The sequence below is a fragment of the Balaenoptera ricei genome, chromosome 3 (genome assembly GCF_028023285.1).
Source record: "Balaenoptera ricei isolate mBalRic1 chromosome 3, mBalRic1.hap2, whole genome shotgun sequence".
Classification (NCBI taxonomy): domain Eukaryota; kingdom Metazoa; phylum Chordata; class Mammalia; order Artiodactyla; family Balaenopteridae; genus Balaenoptera; species Balaenoptera ricei.
This window is the reverse complement of record NC_082641.1, coordinates 110,295,013-110,315,968: the sequence shown is the minus strand read 5'-3', so window position 1 is coordinate 110,315,968 and position 20,956 is coordinate 110,295,013. Positions and strand designations below refer to the sequence as shown.

The following is a 20,956-nucleotide window of genomic DNA, read 5'->3' as shown; positions in this document are numbered from 1 at the left end:
GGCCCCACTGGGGATAAAGCATCCAACGGGCCCTCCCTGGCTACCTTCCTCAGTCCTAGGCGAAGTGCAGACCCCTGAGCCCAGCTGGCCATATGTCTGTTCTGCCAGCACTACTTCACTTAGCAGCTAACAGGAGGACATGGTAGCACTTGGAGACTTCCCTCTTTGAACCAAATTCAGTCACCAGTGCTTCTCACAGAAAAGCTCCCCCTGCCCCCGTCAGGGCATCCTCCATGTGCCGCTGTAGGCCCACTGTGTCCACTTGGACTGCAGTGGGTGAGCGTGACACCCTGACCACCATATGCAATGTCACGAGGGTTTCTCGTTACCCCTAGGAGGGCACACAGCACTTTGCTGAGCCTTTTCTCTCCGAGCCTTCATTCCTTTCCCTTCCCACCAGCTTAACTCCTGCTCCCCTCTGGCACCTCCTTTTTCCTCTGGACATTAGCAGATGGGATCCCAGGGAGGACGGCACAGGCCTAGTTAATGGTGGGGCCAGCTCTTCTTCTTGGGTCTTGGTCTGTGGTGGTGCAGAGCTGCAGTGCAGGCTGGGGTCAGAGAGCAGTGCCTGGACCTCACCCTGGCTGCTCTTGGGAACTCTGCTATTCCTCAGAAAGATGGCCCCAGCATCACCTCTGGCACTGGCAGGCCTTTGGCTACAGCTTTTCTTCAAGGAGACCCCATGGTGGGCCAGGATGTGGGCCTAAGGGGACTCTGCTGTGTGTCATCCCCTGGACCCTTGTCAGGTAGGTCATTGTCCTCAGATCTTGAGGGCAGGAAGTGTCTGTCAGGGCTGGTCTGTGGCCTCTGCCACCTCGCTTTCTCTGGGTCCCTTAGGGTGAGAGCCTGGTGCTGGCAGCTTTGAGGTGGAGTGGAAGGAGTTTGCATCCCTTCACCCCCAGTCGTTCTGGGCACTGTGCTAGGCACACCTGCCGCCCCTCTGTCCAGTCCACGTCGCAGGAGCAAGGATAAGCAAAATGCTGTGACCACACAGGAGAGGCAGTACACCCGGGCCCTAGGGCTCAGGAGGTGTTCAGTCCAGAGCTGTCAGAGCACGCTCTACTCCTCAAAGATGGGGAAGTACGTGTCAGGCAGGGCCCAGGGCCTGAGTGTATGTTTCTCAGGAAAACTGGGCCGGATGTCTGACTGTCAGGTATGACTGCTAAGGGCTCTCTGGCCTGTCACCGGGAAAGGCCCTTCCAGGCGCCCAGCTTTCAGGATACACTTGTGTTGCACCAGAAGGCTGTATACCCCAACTCGCTCGAGGCCTGGCCAAGATTAGTGTGTTGCCTGTGACGCAAGACAAGTGGGAGGAGAGGCCCAGGACTGCTCTCTTGCCTCCTGTCAGGGCTCCTCCTTCACCTGCCTCTTGTTTCCCGCAGAGTACATCCTCTCGCTTCTGGAGAAGATGCAGACTCAGGAGATCCTGAGGGTGCTGCGGCTGCCCGAGCTGGGCGACTTGGGCCAGTTTTTCCGCAGCCTCTCAGCCACCACCCTCGTGAGTGTGGGTGCGCTGGCTGCCATCCTCGCCTACTGGTTCACTCACCGGCCAAAGGCCTTGCAACCGCCGTGCAATCTCCTGATGCAGTCAGAGGAGGTGGAGGTGAGCAGGGTGTGAGCAGTTGGGCTGTGGGAAGTAGTAGGCGGGGGACAGGCATCTTGAAGGAAGAAGCCAAACTTGTGGCTTATTTGACCTCAAATGGCCCAGAGAATCTCCCTTTCTCCCGGCAGCCAGCCAGAAAGCCCAGAAGTGGCCCTGAGCAGGCTCTCCTACTCGATGCTCCTTCTGCCTCTCCCAGTAACTGAAGCCTGGGCAGAGACTGACCTTGGCTTTGCCCTGGGCCTCTGGTTTGCCTGCTTCTTGGGTAGGGTGCCTTGGCTTACAGACTTGCCTTACAGTAGGCAGTCTAAGCATGTGCTCAAGGGGCTGCCAGGTAAATTCCCTCCCAGATTCTCCCTGTGCCCAACCCTGGTCTGGAGCTGGGACCCAGAGCTGAGCCCACCCAGGGCCCTGCCCTCCCAGAGCACACGGACTCACAGGTAGAGCCACTGAGGGAAGAAGGGATGGTGGCCCAGCCTGGACAAGGGTGTTCCAGGCTCTGTCTAGAAGGACCAGTAAGATTTCTTTCTTAAGTTTATGGAGTTTATTTTGCCTTTTTAAAAAACTTTAATTCTATTTATTTTGAATAGATAATATAGTCACACAGTTCAAAAGCAACCAAAGGACACAGACTGAAAAGCTTCCACCTTCTTCCCCTTGCCTCTAAGTTCTCTTCCCCTGAGAACTGTGTTAGCAGTTGTCCACAAGCAAATGTATAGATGTCTGCCCACCTTTTAAAATGATAACATAACCACATACACCGTGCAGCACCTTGCTTTTGCTCTCGATGGTATGTCGTGCAGGTACCGATCAAAGGCATGACAGAGTTTGGCCTGGTGGGAGAGGGCTCAGGTCGAGATAGGGCTGGGATCTTTAGGGCATTTTTGCAGCAAAGGGAATGATGTGTGCAGAGGTGAGAGTGTGTGACAACACACCTGGTGGCTTTGGGAAATGGCGATTCATGTGGTGTGGCTGGGAGGTGGAGAGGGGCTGCGGATGCGTTGGTAGCCTGTGGTTACCAGCAGCCGTGGGTTTGCAGGCTGGCCATGCCTCTTACTAGCCTGATGGTCCTCGGCAGTTTCTTAGCTCTCTGAGCCTCAGTTTCCTCATGTGTCAAGTGGGCAATAAAAAGAGTATCTGCTTCCTAAAGTTATGGTAAGGATTTGGTGAGATGATGCAGAGAAAGCACTAAGATGTATTATTTTTGGTAAGCTTACAGTTACAACTCATCTGGAGAGGCCAGCAAGGACAAAGCCCCATTAACTGGGCAGGGACCCTTGGGGATGGACAGCCTGGATTTATTTGAGGCTTTCAGTAGTAGGAGAGACAGGGCCAGTTTTTGCTGTGGCTTTGGCAGGGGCAGGCATGAGGAGGCAATGGGGGCTTCTGGGCTGGAGGTGACAGTGGTCTGGATGGGGTCAGGTTGAGCGCCACAGAGTCGCCTCACGGGTCTGGCTGGGAGGACAGGGCATGGACACAGCTAAGGCCTCCCTTCCTGGGGAGGATGGAGCCCTCCCTTGCTTCATCCCCCAGGAGTGTAGGAATCTGGAGTGACTGTAGTGAAGGAGGAAAGGAGAGAGTGGTAGGAAATGAGATGAGAGAGGTAAGAGGGGCCCAGATCATAGAGAGCCTGGTAGCATTTACCCTGTGTGCTACACGGTAGGAAACAATTCATGTCATGTCACTCACCCTGGCTTAAAATCCTTCCCTGCTCCCCGTTGTCCTCAACCTAAAGCTCAGGCTCCTCACCTTGATATGCAGCCTCTCTGGCCTCCTCCATTTACCACTTGGAGTGGCATGAATTGCCTACAGTCTCCCAGGTGCCTCCTGCCCCATGTGTTTGCACTCCCTGTTGCCTCTGGTGAAACCGCCATTCCTTGTTCCTCATTCTTCCCAGTAAACCCTTTTGTTTTTTTTTAAATTTTTTTTCTATTTCTTTCTTTCTTTAATTAATTTATTTATTTTGGCTGTGTTGGGTCTTTGTTGCTGCGCGCGGGCTTTCTCTAGTTGTGGTGAGCGGGGGCCTCTCTTCGTTGCGGTGCGCGGGCTTCTCATTGCGGTGGCTGCTCTTGTTGCGGAGCACAGGCTCTAGGCGCGTGGGCTTCAGTAGTTGTGGCTTGCGGGCTCTAGAGTGCAGGCTCAGTAGTTGTGGCGCATGGGGCTTAGTTGCTCAGCGGCATGTGGGATCTTCCTGGCCCAGGGCTCGAACCCGTGTCCCCTGCATTGGCAGGCGAATTCTTAACCACTGCACCATCAGGGAAGCCCCCTCTTTGTATCCTTCAAAACCCAGCTCAGCGGCCACTCTCTGACATACCTGCCCACTGAGCCCCTTCTGTCCCTGGCACACAGTCTCTTGCTGTCTCATTTCTGTCCCCCTGGGTGCTAACCAGGTCTGAGTGTATCTGTCCCCAGATTCCCACACAGGTCCTGCATGGGCCTGGTGCTCAGGAAGCACTGGCCAAACAGAACTTTCCACTGCAGAACAGCTGAGTGCTGCCTGTGGTTTTGAGTTTGGCTATTGGCTCTGTGGCTGTCACATTTTTCCTCAGACCTGATGTTCCAAGAGGTAGCGGACCATGGGCCAGCCCAGTGCAGCCCAAATAGTGCTCAGAGAAGAGGTGGAACCGTGATACTGGAGAGTTCTGGGTTTCGGGAGCCTGAGGAGGGGTGGCATGTGGAAGGGAAAGAGGCAGGAGAAGCCCAGCTCCTTTCCCCTGCCCCCAGCACAGATGGTGTTTGCTACAGTCCCACCCTGGATCCATACCACCGAGGGCCTGGGCATCTACTATGCCATTCCCTCCACTGCCTTCTAGGCCTCTTTTCCCAGCCAGTCCTCAAACTCATCACACTGTTATGTGAATGATGGATGGCAGCCTTCTTAGCTAAAGACGGCTCCCAAATGATTCTTTTATTTATTTATTTATTTATTTATTTATTTATTTATTTTTGGCTGTGTTGGGTCTTGCTGCGCAGCGCAGGCTTTCTCTAGTTGCAGCGAGCGGGGGCTACTCTTCATTGCGGTGAGCGGGCTTCTTATTGCGGTGGCTTCTCTTTGCAGAGAACAGGCTCTAGGCGTGCAGGCTTCAGTAGCTGTGGCATGCAGGCTCAGTAGTTGTGGCGCACAGGCTCAGTAGTTGGGGCTCACGGGCTGTAGAGTGCAGGCTCAGTAGTTGTGGCGCATGGGTTTGTTGCTCCACAGCATGTGGGATCTTCCTGGACCAGGGCACGAACCTGTGTCCCCTGCATAGGCAGGCGGATTCTTAACCACTGCACCACCAGGGAAGCCCCCAAATGATTCTTAACCTATGTGCATAGCAGCAACACCTTGGTAGGTTGGTCCTGATGCAAGGGGCAGCCTGACTCTAGCCAGTACTCCCCATTCTGCTGTATGAGTGAACCACGGGTGTGTATGAACAGTAACTGAAGATTCTGGGCATTTAGTGTATGCTGCCTGGTGTGTGGGTGCTGTGTGTGTGTATGTGTGTGGGAGACCAGTGTACTGGGCCCCTGGGCATGAGCCACCTGTGTTTGAGTGTGGATGCATACAGGTCCAGTGTGTACAAGCCACGTGTACATGAATGTGTGTAGAGTTTGTGTGTGTACAGCCCAGGTGTGTGTAGGCCATGTGTGTGAGTGCACACAGAGTGTGTCCCAGCTCCAACTATGTGGCCCGGGTGTGTATCCAAGCCAGGTGCATGCTGGTGCCCTCTCCTGATACCCCTGCCTGCCTGCATCAGCCAGCTTCTCTGGCCTGTGCTTGGCTCATAGGACAGTGGTGGGGCCCGGCGATCCGTGATAGGGGATGGCCCTCAACTGCTCACCCACTACTATGACGATGCCAGGACCATGTACGAGGTGTTCCGCCGCGGACTTAGCATCTCAGGTGAGAGGGGCCATGGGGGTGTGGAAGGGCTGTGGCAGGGGTTGAGCAGGTGCAAGGGTGTGGGTGAGCAAGCATGGTTCCAGGGGTATGGCAGGTGAGTCACGCCCAGGTCCAGAGGAGAGAAGCCATTCTTGGCCCTCCTGCCACCCAGTCAGACGAGTAGCTGCATTATGAGGCCAAAGGGCTGACCTCAGCTTTATTACAGCCCTGAGAACTGCTGACCTTAAGCTGTCTCTTTGCTCATATTCTATATCTCCTATTGGCAGCCCCTCGTGAGCCTTGAACTCGCAGGCTGCTAGCTGGCATGGTTCTGAACCTGAGCCTCCGAGATGTCTGGGTGACCCATGGCGTGGGGTGAAGGGAGTTGTCACAGAGAGGCAAACTGCCACCTCTGCCCAGTGGCCCCCAGGTCTCCATGTCCTCTTCGGGCTGCATCACACAGGTCATTGTGGAAACTAGCGCTGTGTCAGTTCCCATTCCTGGGCCTTCCTGATCTCCCTGGGGAGATGCCATGCTTGTGTACTTTAGGCCTTCTTGGACTTCAGCAGTTTAGACAGGCAGCTGGGGAGCAGTTCACTTGGCCCGTGGACCACCTCCCAGGATGGGATATTCATCCAGGTGTCTGATGGGCAGGTTCAGTGGCTCCCACACCCTGCCCTCCTCCCTGGCACAAGGCCTGCTTATCTCTGTGTAGGGAATGGACCCTGTCTTGGCTTCAGGAATCCCAAGCAGCCTTATCAGTGGCTGTCCTACCAGGAGGTGAGTAATAGAAGACAGGCCCCACCCTGTCTACCCACACAGACCTGGCACTTGGGGGGGGGCTTGTGGGCATCCCGGAGGCTCTCAGAGGGTCATTTTTTTTCCTTGCCTGGACTGTCTGCCAAACTCCTGGCAGCAACCTCTCAGGACTTCCAGCATCACTGGGTAGGGAGTTGGGGAGCTCCCTCAGACCATAGAAATCCCACCTGGGGATCTCCCTTCCCTGCTGAAGAGTCCTTGCTTTCCCATTACTGCCCCATGTTTGTGTGCAGGTGGCCGACAGGGCTGAATTTCTAGGGTCTGGACTTCTCCAGCACAATTGTAAACCATGTACAGATCAGTTTATCGGCGTTTTTGCACAAAATCGACCAGAGGTGAGCACCTCCCTTAACTGGTTTTAGAGGCATCAGTGGAACACAAGCTTGGGTACCGTAGAACAGCCCTGCTCCCGCTGTCTGTAGGGCCTGGGACAAGAGGAAAACTGGAGATCCTTGGTCCATGCCATCCCCCACTCCCTTGGCTCTGTCCCTCATCAGGGGTGGACATTCCAGCCAAGTTCCATCTACACCCTACCTAGCTGTCCAAACAGTGGCTCCCTGAGCCATGGGGGAAGAAGGACCTGGGGAAGAAGGCCATGCAAACCCCGGAGGTGGGCCTGGGGTTATTTGGAGCCCCGTAATTCCCTGGGGCAAACAGGTCTAGAAGAGCGTCGGGGGAGCAGGCTCAACGGGTCAGCTTTATGGATCCCTTGCCTTGTGCGGAGGGCTCTCGGCACAGGACCCCGATCAGGGAGCCCTGTGCCTAAGGCCTGAGGGCAGTGCAGCCCTGCTGTCTGCTCTGTGCTCCCCCTTCCCCCCAACCTGTGTGTCTCCACAGTGGATCATTGCGGAGCTTGCCTGCTACACATACTCTATGGTGGTGATCCCGCTCTATGACACCCTGGGCCCGGGGGCAATCCGCTACATCATTGACACAGGTGAGCCCAGCTGCCCCCTCCTGCCCCTGGCAGCCAGCCCCACCTCCTCCTCCCAGCCCTTTTCAGCTTATGCTGATTGTTTGACACTAATAGGTACTTTGCTTCCGCTCTCAGAGAACGCTGGGGGCTTCCACTTTGGCCCTTGAGTTGGCTTCCTGAGTCCAGCTGTCCCCAGTTGGACTTCACCCAAAGGCTCCTTCCACAGGGTAGGGCTGCCAAGAAGGAGCCTCTGTACCAGCCTCCACGTAGGCTGCCAACCCTCTGAGTTCACTTCAGCTTGAGGAAGATGCTGGGGGGTGGTGAATATCTCAAGCAGACCAGGGACGATGGGGGCTGAGCCTGAAGAAAAGGAATGCTTGGAATCTACCCCAGGAGATTCCCTGGTCTTCTGCCCTTGGCTCCATCCAGGCTCTGTGCACTTTCCTCTGGACACAATACATGTCCCACATGGCCTGTCGTACGTATTTATTTACACACAAGCTTATCATGTGGCACACGCAGCCCATGGTTCCACTGCCTGGCATGTGCTGCCCACGGTCACAGCCTGTGCCCGCACAGTCTGACTCTCCTTGGTGGTCCCTGCAGCCGACATCAGCACTGTGATTGTGGATAAACCTCAGAAAGCCGTGGTTCTGCTGGAGCATGTGGAGAGGAAGGAGACACCGGGGCTCAAGCTGATCATCCTCATGGAACCATTCGAGGAAGCTTTGAAAGACAGAGGGCAAGACTGCGGGGTGGTCATTAAGTCCATGCAGGCTGTGGAGGTGAGGGTCTGCTTCTGGGCTGTTTCCTGGCCACAGCTGGTTAGCCACTGAGCCCGAGCTGCCGGTTATCTGCCCGTCTTATGCCTTAGGATGTATGTCTTGGGCCATCAGGGTGTGTCAGGGTTCAAAGAGGGCAGGCTTCACAAGGGCTGGTGGTGGGTAGTGGGGTTGGTACCCACAGGCATCCTCTTCGAGATGGGCTCAGGTATTTGGCACAGTTAGTGACTCGGGCACCAACAGGTAGATGGTGGTGCCAGCCTGCCCCAGAGCTACCCCCACAGCCTCAGGAGCCTCCTCATTTCCAGCTAACAGCCAGACTGTCTGAGCCTGAGGACTGTAGTAAACTTGAGGTCCAGAAGTCTTGGAGAGGTTCTTGCGGTTGTGTCCCAGACCCCCAGCAGCCAACAGAACCAATTTTCCTTTGCATGGCCTCCCCAGAGACATTAGGCTGGTGGCAGCTTATGGCCTGCTGGAGTGACCCAGGACATCCTCCGGGGCCTCAGGCCTTTTGCTCAGTAGCAGCTGACCCCCACTGTGCCTTCCTGGATCTAGGCCTGTGGGCCCTCCATTTCTCCTCCTGTCTCCCTGTCTGCTCTTAAATATACCCACAAAGCCATGGAGGGCCTGTGCCCCTCCATGGCTTTAGGGGCCACACCTAAGCTGGCAGCCCCCATCTGCCCCTCCAGCCCTGACCACTTAGTTGCCAGCCCGGGCCACCTGGCCACTGTGTCTTGAGCATGCGTCTAGACGTACCGTGGGCCCCTCAGGCTGTCTCCCCCTTGTGCATGTGCACAGTGCTTAGCCTCTTCCTAGGCCCCAGGCCGCTGTCTGTGATGTGTGGGTGGCCAAGGCCTGGATGCGTATCTGAGGAGAGACCGCTGAGGTGGTGTCTCTGCGCGGGCCACGTCTGGGCAGGGAGTCTGGGACTCTGGGCTTGGCGCGGGAACGAGGCATACTGTGCTGAGTTTATTTTGATTGATTAGAACTTTCGAGCATTTAAAAACAGTGTTTTCCTCTTCCAGGACTGTGGTCAGCGGAATCACCACGTTCCTGTGGTAAGCTCATCTGCCAGCAGGTTTTGACTGAGCACTGTGGTGTCCAGGGCACGTCCTCACAGACTCCCTCGCTGTGCACAAGGCTTGGTAGAGGGGCCAGAGTAGCAGCCCCGTGTTAATAAGCAACTCAGGAAATGTCCCCTTGGGGCACCCAGGACGACCTGGAACGAGAGGCAGACATTTGGGAGGGAGAAAAAAGGGGCAGCCAACCCTGGACACCCTTGGGTCTCCAGTAACTTTTTCTTTGGGAGGTCTTATGTTTTCCCTTTCGATGTAGCAATCTCTCCAGAGGATGGGATGGACAGGAGCAGCAACAGACTCGGAAGTGGACCCCTTGTGGCGTCTGCTGTCTTTGTGCATCTTTGCTCTCTGAACTTTTCTGTGTGTCGTCCCCGAGTGATCCTCCCTGGGCTCGAGTCACCAGGGAGGGTCACAGCCCCTGGGAGGGCCTTGTAGGGGCTGTGAGCTTTCTAACCAGGCCTCTCGCCTCCAGCTCCCTCTGCAGCTCAGCTCTTCCCGCTCCCTTCACCAGCCTGTGAGCTTTCGCACACAGAGGCCTCAGCAGGTCAATCCCTGCTTACCAGGGCCCTTCACCATGAGGAGCCCCTGGTGTGTCCCCACCTCCACACACTGTGCCCCAGCCTTAGAGAGCTGCTCTCTGGCCCCGCAGCATGCCGTCTCTTGTGCCTCTGACAGTGCCCAGGCTGGTTCCTCTCCCAGAATGCCCACCGTCACTTCATCTGGAGAGATCTTGCTTGTCCTTCAGTCTCAACTCATGTCACATCCTCCGGGAAGCCATCCTCTACATGCAAGTGGTCATGGTGGGCTCCTCCTGGTGACCCCAGGACTATGTGCACAGTGCCAGGGCAAGGGCCTGATGCAGAGCAATCTTAGTGACAGAGTGGGCAGCTCAGTTCTTGGGTTACATTTTCTGTTCCCAAGCCTAAACCCAGACACTTGGGAGAAAGTGGGAAGGAAGGAGGAAGTGGGTCACATTCCCTAGAATGGTGAGATCTTTGATAGAGGCCTAGGTATGGCCACTGCAACCCAATCCCATTAGAATTTAGCTCAGACTCAAGTAGGCGAGGCAGCAGGAGCAGGTGTGAGGTTGGTGGGACAGATCGACGTCCATGTCCGGTTAGGTTTCCTTGGTTTTTCTTTCTCTTTCCTGGGGACTTGCCTGCTCACCTTTCCAATGACAGCATGCAGGGCCATGCACACGTGCCGACACATGCCGGCACCCTCACGCAGTGCACACGTGGGGGTGTGCACAGAGGGGCTGGCTGGGGAGGGGCCCAGGCTGGGCACACTGGGTCTCTTTAACACACTCCTCTTCTCACCTCTGCAGCCCCCGAAACCCAGTGACCTCTCCATTGTGTGTTTCACAAGCGGCACGACAGGTAAGCAGAGGCTCCTAGCCCACCAGCCAGGGCCACCTGCTCCCTTCCCTGGCAGCTTTGGCAGGGTGACTGAGACATCTCCGGCGCCCTCTGTGGGATGGGCTGAGCCTTGTCCTGTGCCTGGCTCCAGACGCTGGGTCCTTCCTGCTGCTCCCAGTGGCCAACGCGAGGCAGCATGGGGCGGCTGGATGTGAATGGACGGTGTGGACTGGGGGTGTCTAGGGGCGGTGGGTGCTACAGACTTCCTGGAGCTGGGGCCAGAGGTGGGCTGGGCAGCTGGGTCATGTCATTACTCTGAGGAGGGGCTCTCGCTCCTCTGCTTTCCTGCCCCTGCCTGGACTTTGTGTCAGGGACTAGGGAGGGAGTGTGGGATTTGGTGTCTGAGAGCCTGGTTTTGAGTCCCACCTCCACCACTTGCTGGGGGGCCATGAGCCGGTCCCTTAACCTCCCTGCCACCACTGTCCCTAGTTTCTTTCTTTCTTTCTTTCTTTCTTTTTTTAATATTTATTTATTTGACTGTGCTGGATATTAGTTACAGCACACGAGGGATCTTTAGTTGCAGCATGAGGGATCTAGTTCCCTGACCAGGGATAGAACCCGGGCCCCCTGCATTGGGAGCACGGAGTCTTAACTGCTGGACCACCAGGGAAGTCCCTGTCCCCAATTTCTTACCTGGGTGGTTAAAGGTGCCAAGTTGGAGGTGGGAAAGTGTGTGAAAGGGCAGTGCAGATGATCTGGGGCAAGATCATCTGCACAGATGATCTATGCCGTGGGCAAGGCTGTCAGGGAGAGGAAATGACGCAGTCCATGCCCGGTGCTGACAGAGGAACACGTGCATCAGTGTCAGTGCGAACAGCCAAGGAAGGCTTCCTGGGGGAGGCAGAACGCACCTGAGGACCATGGTTACAGGCACAGTACTTTGCAGCCTGCAGTGGCCCGTTCACCCTATCACTGTGTCACTGGGGCCTCAGCACGACCTGTGAGGCAGGCGGGGTGGGGACTGTCCAAGGGGCACCAGCAGCAATTGGAGGCAGAGGGCTTGTGCCCTATTCTCCCATTTCACAGCCCAGTGCTCTCCCCACTGCTGCCTCTCCATCTCATCTTATGACTCGGGAAGTCACTTGCCCTTGGCCTGAAGGGGCAAGAAGGTTCCAGCCTCTTTTCCAGACCTAGGGCTGGACTACCTTGATGATAGCTCTCGATGGGCAGTGACCTGGGGCTCCCCACGCCTTCCACAGATGGAGCCTCCAAAGCGGTTGGCAGATCCTTGACCAGCCCCGCGGGCAGGATAATCCTTGTGGGTAGATCACAATAAACATGATGTTATTGAATCAAAGTGGGTTTTTGCCATTAACTCAAGTGGGTCTGAGAATTATTTCCACCTGACTGCTAAACCCTGTCAGAAGAGAAATAACACAGCCTTTGCTCTCCAGGAGCTGACATCCAGAGCCAGCCCAGGATTCAAAAATGCCCTTCAGGTTTATGTTGCTTTTTGTCAGGAGTTTCACAATGTGAAATTTTGGTGACATGTCCCTCCACCCTGGGTTTGGGGGCAGGTCACTACTGTGGCCTTTCGCTTTGGACCCTTGCTGTTCAAGAGTGCCCCCTGGGTTTTAACTGAGTCAGTTAGTCACAGCTGCTGCCCCTGTATCTGGAAAAGAACTTGATGATGCAGAAATGTGTTGTTGCCTAGCTGCAGAGGGCAGGCCTCATGTCCAGTGCTTTTTCAGACCATGGAGTCACAATTGGAAGCTGAGCCATCCTTCCCAGTCTCTATATGGTGGAAGCAGAATGTAGGGAGGCTAGAAAACAGGTTGTGATTTGGTGCCCACACCTCCCACCCCAGAGGTGTGGCTGGTGCCAGGGCAGAGCTGGGGGAGTGAGCAGGCCTCTTCCCTGATGTTACCCTGCCTGGCTACACGTGTGGATTTCCTTGGCATTAGCCTAAGCCTGTGCTGTGCCTCTGGTAGCCATCCCCTTGTCCAGCACATCACAGCTGCGGATACAGCTTCCCTTCCATGATAAGTGTCCTGGCCTCAGCTTCATCAAGAGCCACATCGTTCTTTCAATGAGGAAAGGTGGAAAATATGATCTGAATCTGACATTTGAATCATGATTCTGGTGGAATCATTCTGGGAAGATTTTTCTCTTGATGTGTGATGGAAACATCTGTGGAAATTCCCAGAATAAGCCAGTGCTTTGGAGCCACTAGTCAGGCCAAGAAGGCCCTGGAGGAGGTGAGAGCTTGGGGTTTGTCTGTACTCAGGGATGGCTAATGGGTGGATGCGTGGTTGGTTGTTCGTTTCAGAATAACCATCAGCTGGACTGAAATCGAACTGCCCTCTGCAAATAAAAGATAATTTGTGGGTATAACATAGCCCAGTTTGGGGACTTGGGCCCCATGAATGATAGTTCAGATGTATCTTTATGCGTTCATGTGCTACCCTCCCTTCCCAGAGAAGAAAATACAGTGGTCTTTTATTTTATTATTTATTTATTTATTTAATATATTTTTGGCTGCATTGGGTCTTAGTTGAGGCGTGCGGGATCTTTCGTTGTGGTGCGCAGTCTCCTCTTTAGTTGTGGCGTGTGGGTTTTCTCTTCTCTAGTTGTGGCGTGCAGGCTCCAGGGCACGTGGGCTCTGGAGTTTGCGGCACGGGGGCTCTAGTTGAGGCGTGCGAGCGAGCTCAGTAGTTGTGGCACGTGGGCTTAGTTGCCCCACGGCATGTGGGATTGAACCCACGTCCCCTGCATTGTAAGGCAGATTCTTTACCACTGGACCACCAGGGAAGTCCCTACAGTGGTCTTTTAAAACATATCCTTCTTAGTCTATGGGTTTTTAGCATTCTTTTTCTAATTTATGTAGATTCATTCATTCAGCTCATTTACTGAGCATCCGCTACGCGTCAGACCTAGTGTTGGAGGCTGAGGACACAGGGCTGGACAAGACACGGCCCTGCCCTCATGAGCACACAGCTCATGTCATGAGGCAGTTCACTGCCTCGAGGGTCTGCATCCCAGGGTGCATGGAGTGGGAGTGCTAGGCCACCAAGAGGTCAGGACAGCGGGACAGAAAGGATTCCAAATCTAAGCAGAGTCTTGAAGGATTGGCAGCTGGAGGAGAGGAGGAGGAAGGGCATTCTCAGCAGAGGGAACAGCACGTGCAGAGGACCAGCAGCAAGAAAGAAAATGTTTCTTTGAGGGAGTCGACTGAGGAAAAGAGACCTCTGGTTGTAGGGCCTGGGAACCCTGACAGGAGAGGAATGATGGGGGTACGAGTTCCAAATAAAGGCTGAGCAGGAGCAGCCAGAGAGGCCAGAGGAGAATAGAACCTGTCAGCATTGTCGATGGCTAAGCTGGACCCATAGGATGCTGCCACAGAAACACCTGCTGGTGCTCCTGGGACAGGGGAGGTTGGAAGCAGAAACTGATTATGGTGGACTGAGGAGTGGATGGGAGGTAAGGATGTCAACTCAGCAAGTGTGGACAATTCTTTCAAGAAGCTTGGCTGTGTCGCCAAAAGGCATGCTGCATAATGTTCCCAGCAACGCGATTTGAAAAGTCAAAGTCTGGAAGCAACTCAAATGCCCCTTCAGCAATAGAATGGTATATCTACAAATAGAAAATTATATAACTTAATGCTGAGCGAAAGAAAAAAGGCACAAAATATTGAACGATTTCTTTTATATAAAATTACAAAAACACGATAAAGGATTCTCTGGTTTTAGAAGTCAGGACCATGGTTGCCTTCCAGGATATTGGTGTCCTGGAATGCTGATGATGTTCTGTTTCTTGCTCTGGGTACTAGTTGCCCAGGTAAGTTCACTTTGAAAAAAAATCTGTTGAGCTGTATACTTATTTGGGTACTTTTCCATATGTATGTTATACTGTAAGAGAGAGTTTATTAAAAAAAAAAAAAAGATTAGCTGTGAAGGGATGACAGAGAGCAAGACTGGCCGCCGGTGGAGGCCGTGGGGTTGCGGGAGGGTGGGGATTTTGTTGTTTTCCTGGAAATACCTGAAAGTGTTTCTCATAGTTTGAGAGAGAGCCACTGATGGAGAAAGGGAGGTGAAACTCAATGGAGCAAAGCCCGCAAAGCTTTGGTTTGGGTTGGGGGAGAGAGGAGGCTTCCAAGTACCATGAAGAGATGCCTACCTGGGAGAAGAAGGGAGGAAGAAAGGATTCTGGGAGGCCAGGAGGATGGGGGACCTCCTCTGTGGAGATGGAGTCAGGGTCCTGGCCTGAGGGTGAGAGGCCTCATGAATGGACCAGAGTCTCAGGGGGCGCCGTGTGACAGTTTCTGTGAGGAGCACCTTTCCTGGGCTGGAGACTGTGAGCCTCAGGGGTCACATTGTGAGAGGAGTGGAAAAGGTGGGCAGCTGGATTGGCTTGGTGGGGTTATTAGAGTGGGGTGTTCCAGAGGAAGCCTGGGGGCTGAAGCACTCGGCAGGAGAGCGGCTGGGGTGAGGGACACGGGAGTGCAGCTTGGGAGGGAGGGATGAGAGGGAGGGGAGGGGAGGGAGGGTCAGGTGTCTGGAGTCATATGAAAGGGTCTCAGCATGAGGGAGCTGGCCGGGTCAGTTCTTAGTGGTGGCAGTGGGGCTGGGAGGCTGAGGAGGAGGTGGAGGCCACTGGAACCAGGGCATCTCTTCTGTTCCAGTTGAGGATGCCCAGGGAAGCCCAGTCATTTAGCTGAGTATGTAAATGCCCATCAGCCCTACAGCTGTGGCTGCTCAGGTGGGCTTTCTGGGAAAATGCTTACCGTGACCTATGCATTTTACACCATTCCGTTCAAGACTTGTGTGATCACATACGTAAAACTACATCGTGGCACTCCTGCTATGCAACTTCAGGAGAATTTCTTAACGTCTCTCAAGCCTCAGTTTCCTTGGATATTAAATGAATACACCTAATACCTATAGCATAGGGTTGTTCCAAGAAATAGCTGAGCTGCCATGTATGAAATGCCTAGCACAGTGCCCACACTGGTGTTCAGTAATTGGCTGCTGTGATAGCTATTATTTGTATTCTTGCTAGTCCTCAAGTTTGATGTTTAAAAAAATGGTGGATATGGCATTGATGAAAGTAACACTCAATCCTAAAAAAGATTTGGGAACCCCTAGCAGGGACATGAACACTCTATCTGCATTATACAACTTCCAAAGCATTTCTGTCACTCGTGTCTTTTATAACCCACCTTTGTGTGAAAGCGGAAACAAGCAGCCAGGGAGCCCTCAGCCAGAGGACCCAACACTGCTCCCAGCCCCCCTCCCACCCACTCCTACAGGAGAGACCTTGAGCTCAGCTTCACCCCACATCTGCTCCTACTTGGAACCAACATCCATCCAGGGCAGATCTTCACCCAGTGAAATGCCCTCCTGCATATCAGCCATGGGTGCCCCACCCAGGAACACTGGCTGAAGCCAAAATGCTGTTTGCAGAATCTGAAACTAGGGGAGTTTTTTTCTTTCGGTAGCTGAAGAGAAAGTGAAGTGCAAGGATGGCGAGTTTACGAGTGCAAGTTGGGAAACGGACCATGGGTCTCATTCTGCTGAGACATCAGGGCCTGGCTAGCAGCACCTCTCACTGACGTTGCACCAGAATAGGAGAGAACCAGAGGACACGTCAGTTCTGCAACTTTGGTGGCACGTAGGTCTAGCTAGGAATGCTTAGTCTGTTCTTCCACATGAGCAGCTTGGAAAAATTACCATATCATGTTTAAAACAAATGCTACCAGAGGTATGTTCTTGTCCTGAATCAGAGAAGTAGGCAGAACCTTTCTGAAGGCTCATCTCTCACCTCTCAACTCGGACCTTGAAGTCTTCTCCCAGGATTTGTTGTCAACGTGCACCTCTCCTTTATCCTTTGGGACCACGTCTAGAGATGACTTGAGGAAATAATTTGAACATTTCTGGGAATATTTAAAAATTCTGTAACTCACTAGAAGTTTATAGAATTTCATTTATATCCACAAGAAAACATTTGTTTCTAAAAGGTGTAAGCTTTTCTCATCATGTTGGAGAGGAAAAGGGCTTGTCTAACTAAGCAGAATTGAATAACTACTACCATTGTGTGTGTTCTGGCCTGAACTGAGTGGAGGCTTTAGAAATTTTTCATCAATGAAGACAAGTTTCTCTAGAAATTCTCAAACCATCCCCCCTGAGATTATATTAGGTGTAAGTTGGCCAACCGAGCAGATCTAAAGCTGTATAGCACAGGACCATATTTTGTGACAGTTCTGATTTCATACTTAGTATTTTGGGGGTGTTCCTTAGAAAATTCCAGAATTTGGGAATCCATGGGTGAAAATTTCTGGGTGATACTCTCAGAATAGTTTGTGGGCCCAGGGACTCTGTGGGATTTGTACATAGGAGACAATTCAGGGATATTTCCTAACATGGGCCTGGGTTTTAGGAAAGATGCTGGGATGAAAGAAGGACAAGCAGTGAAATAAAGTGCATGGATCTTCTTTTCAAAAGGAGGATATTTTAATAGCTACGTATTAGAAAATATAATTTTTAAAATCCTGTAACTTTCTGTGTCCCCAGAATCGCCTCTGCGATTTGCAGTATGGGTGTAGGTGCCTGAGCACATGTTAAAACCCTGCCTACCACACACCTTGGTCAGACAGAGGTGGTGCCATTACTGATGCTCCTTTCTGACAAATAGTTCACCAGTAGGTTGAGCATAAAGGCCTCATGGGGGATAATTATGAGAGCAACTATATTTTTGTCTCCATCTTTTAAACTTATTCTTTTAAACTTGCTTGGTGGGGATAGCTCTTTGTCTGCCCCTGGATAAAACTTAGGTATCTCATGCCTTATCTCGTCCCTCTCAGGTGAGTCCCATGGGGATTGTAAGTCACAAACACAATCTTAATTCAGAATTCCAAGTGTTGGTCCAAAATATGAGTCTGTCCACTTCACTGAGACCTCCCTCCTCAGCCAGGGCTGGCTGCAGGCTTAGTGGGGAAGGCATGAGATCATGCCTTCCTCTCTTCCTGTCCGGTGTTCCTCCTCCTCCTCCTCCAGCTTGCTAATGAAGGTTTCTGCCCTCTCCCACCAGATGGAAGTAGGGAGGGAGAATGATTTTGGGCAGAAGTTTACAATTCAGTCTCCGTTTCATGGACACTTCGAGGAGTTCTTCTCCAGAGGCAGGCAGTGCCCTTCCTTTGGTTGTCTGCTCCCCACTTCACATCAGCTTCTGTCTCTGGTATACACTGTATCGCTCCCCCCTGATTTTGGGGGAAAACCAGCCTGCAGATAAGATTCCTTTTTTTTTTTTTTAACGTCTCTATTGGAGTATAACTGCTTTACAATGGTGTGTTAGTTTCTGCTTTATAACAAAGTGAATCAGTTATACATATACATATGTTCCCATATCTCTTCCCTCGTGCATCTCCCTCCCTATCCCACCCCTCTAGGTGGTCACAAAGCACCGAGCTGATCTCCCTGTGCTATGCGGCTGCTTCCCACTAGCTATCGGTTTTACATTTGGTAGTGTATATATGTCCATGCCACTCTCTCACTTTGTCCCAGCTTACCCTTCTCACCCCCCGTGTCTTCAAGTCCATTCTCTAATAGGTCTGTGTCTTTATTCCTGTGCTGCTGCTAGGTTCTTCATGACTTTTTTTTTTTTTTTTTTAGATTCCATATATATGTGTTAGCATACGGTATTTGTTTTTCTCTTTTGAACTTACTTCACTCTGTATGACAGACTCTAGGTCCATCCACCTCACTCCAAATAACTCAATTTCGTTTCTTTTTATGGCTGAGTAATATTCCATTGTATATATGTGCCACATCTTCTTTATCCATTCATCTGTTGATGGACACTTAGGTTGCTTCCATGTCCTGGTTATTGTAAATAGTGCTTCAGTGAACATTGTGGTTCATGACTCTTTTTGAATTATGATTTTCTCAGGGTATATGCCCAGTAGTGGGATTGCTGGGTCGTATGGTAGTGCTACTTTTAGTTTTTTAAGGAACCTCCATACTGTTCTCCATAGTGGCTGTATCAATTTACATTCCCACCAACAGTGCAGGAGGGTTCCCTTTTCTCCACACCCTCTCTAGCATTTACTGTTTGTAGATTTTTTGATGATGGCGATTCGGACTAGTGTGAGGTGATAGCTCATTGTAGTTTTGATTTGCATTTCTCTAATGATTAATGATGTTGAGCATTCTTTCATATGTTTGTTGGCATTCTGTATATCTACTTTGGAAAAATGTCTATTTAGGTCTTCTGCCCATTTTTGGATTGGGTTGTTTGTTTTTTTGATATTGAGCTGCGTGAGCTGCTTGTGAATTTTGGAGATTAATTCTTTGTCCGTTGCTTCATTTGCAAATATTTTCTCCCATTCTGAGGGTTGTCTTTTTGTCTTGTTTATGGTGTCCTTGCTGTGAAAAAGCTTTTAAGTTTCATTAGGTCCCATTTGTTTATTTATTTATATATTTATTTATTTATTTTTTTATGGCTGTGTTGGGTCTTCGTTTCTGTGCGAGGGCTTTCTCTAGTTGTGGCGAGCGGGGGCCACTCTTCATTGCGGTGCGCGGGCCTCTCACTATTGCGGCCTCTCTTGTTGCGGAGCACAGGCTCCAGACGCGCAGGCTCCATAGTTGTGGCTCACGGGCCTAGTTGCTCTGCGGCATGTGGGATCTTCCCAGACCAGGGCTCAAACCCGTGTCCCCTGCATTGGCAGGCAGATTCTCAACCACTGCGCCACCAGGGAAGCCCCCATTTGTTTATTTTTGTTTTTATTTGCATTTCTCTAGGAGGTGGGTCAAAAAGGATCTTGCTGTGATGTATGTCATAGAGTGTTCTGCCTATGTTTTCCTCTAAGAGTTTGATAGTGTCTGGCCTTACATTTAGGTCTTTAATCCATTTTGAGTTTATTTTTGTGTATGGTGTTAGGGAGTGTTCTAGTTTCATTCTTTTACATGTAGCTGTCCAGTTTTCCCAGCACCACTTATTGAAGAGGCTGTCTTTTCTCCACTGTATATTCTTGCCTCCTTTATCAAATATAAGGTGACCATATGTGTGTGGGTTTATCTCTGGGCTTTCTATCTTGTTCCATTTATCTATATTTCTGTTTTTGTGCCAGTACCATACTGTCTTGATTACTGTAGCTTTGTAGTATAGTCTGAAGTCTGGGAGCCTGATTTGTCCAGCTTTATTTTTCTTTCTCGAGATTGCTTTGGCTATTCAGGGTCTTTTGTGTTTCCATACAAATTGTGAAATTCTTTGTTCTAGTTCTGTGAAAAATGCTATTGGTAGTTTGATAGGGATTGCATTGAATCTGTAGATTGCTTTGGGTAGTAGAGTCATTTTCACAATGTTGATTCTTCCAATCCAAGAACATGGTATATCTCTCCATCTATTTGTATCATCTTTAATTTCTTTCCTCAGTGTCTTATAGTTTTCTGCATACAGGTCTTTTTTCTCCTGAGGTAGGTTTGTTCCTAGGTATTTTATTCTTTTTGCTGCAATGGTAAATGGGAGTGTTCCTTAATTTCACTTTCAGATTTTTTGTCATTAGTGTATAGGAATGCAAGAGATTTCTGTGCATTAATTTTGTATCCTGCTACTTTACCACATTCATTGTTTAGCTCTAGTAGTTTTCTGGTAGCATCTTTAGGATTCTCTATGTATAGTATCATGTCATCTGCAAACAGTGACAGCTTTACTTCTTCTTTTCTGATTTGGATTCCTTTTATTTTTTTTCTTCTCTGTCTGTTGTGGCTAAAACTTCCAAAACAATGTTGAATAATAGTTGTGAGAGTGGGCAGCCTTGTCTTGTTCCTGATCTTAGTGGAAATGGTTTCAGTTTTTCACCATTGAGGACAATGTTGACCATGGGTTTGTCATATATGACCTTTATTATGTTGAGGTAGGTTCCCTCTATGCCTACTTTCTATAGGGTTTTTATCATAAATGGGTGTTGAATTTTGTCGAAAGATTTTTCTGCATCTATTGAGAGGATCATATGGTTTTTATTCTTCAATTTGTTAATATGGTGTATCACATTGATTGATTTGTGTATATTGAAGAATCCTTGCATTCCTGGGATAAACCCTACTTGATCGTGGTGTATGATCCTTTTAATGTGCTGTTGGATTCTGTTTGCTAGTATTTTGTTGAGGATTTTTGCATCTGTGTTCATCAGTGATATTGGCCTGTAGTTTTCTTTCTTTTTGTCATCTTTGTCTGGTTTTGGTGTCAGGGTGATGGTGGCCTCATAGAATGAGTTTGGGAGTGTTCCTCCCTCTGCTATATTGTGGAAGAGTTTCAGAAGGATAGGTCTTAGCTCTTTTCTAAATGTTTGATAGATTTCCCCTATGAGGCCATCTGGTCCTGAGCTTTTGTTTGTTGGAAGATTTTTAATCACAGTTTCAATTTCCGTGCTTGTGATTGGTCTGTTCATATTTTCTGTTTCTTCCAGGTTCAGTCTTGGAAGGTTGTGCTTTTCTAAGAATTTGTCCCTTTCTTCCAGGTTGTCCATTTTATTGGCATAGAGTTG

The 20,956-nt window shown here is 51.0% G+C and overlaps 1 protein-coding gene across 4 annotated transcripts in view; it reads left to right on the top strand.

Annotated features, from left to right (window-relative positions):
- The window catches only part of ACSL6 (acyl-CoA synthetase long chain family member 6), a 64,516-nt gene that overhangs the window by 16,658 nt on the left and 26,902 nt on the right, over positions 1–20,956 (top strand). For all 4 annotated transcript variants that reach the window (XM_059917020.1, XM_059917019.1, XM_059917021.1 and 1 more), the window contains 8 exons: positions 1,383–1,603; positions 5,369–5,483; positions 6,178–6,242; positions 6,515–6,616; positions 7,119–7,218; positions 7,804–7,982; positions 9,005–9,037; positions 10,386–10,437. In XM_059917020.1, coding sequence (XP_059773003.1) covers positions 1,383–1,603; positions 5,369–5,483; positions 6,178–6,242; positions 6,515–6,616; positions 7,119–7,218; positions 7,804–7,982; positions 9,005–9,037; positions 10,386–10,437 — 867 coding nt within the window. Of the gene's footprint in view, positions 1–1,382; positions 1,604–5,368; positions 5,484–6,177; positions 6,243–6,514; positions 6,617–7,118; positions 7,219–7,803; positions 7,983–9,004; positions 9,038–10,385; positions 10,438–20,956 lie in introns of those variants that run through there.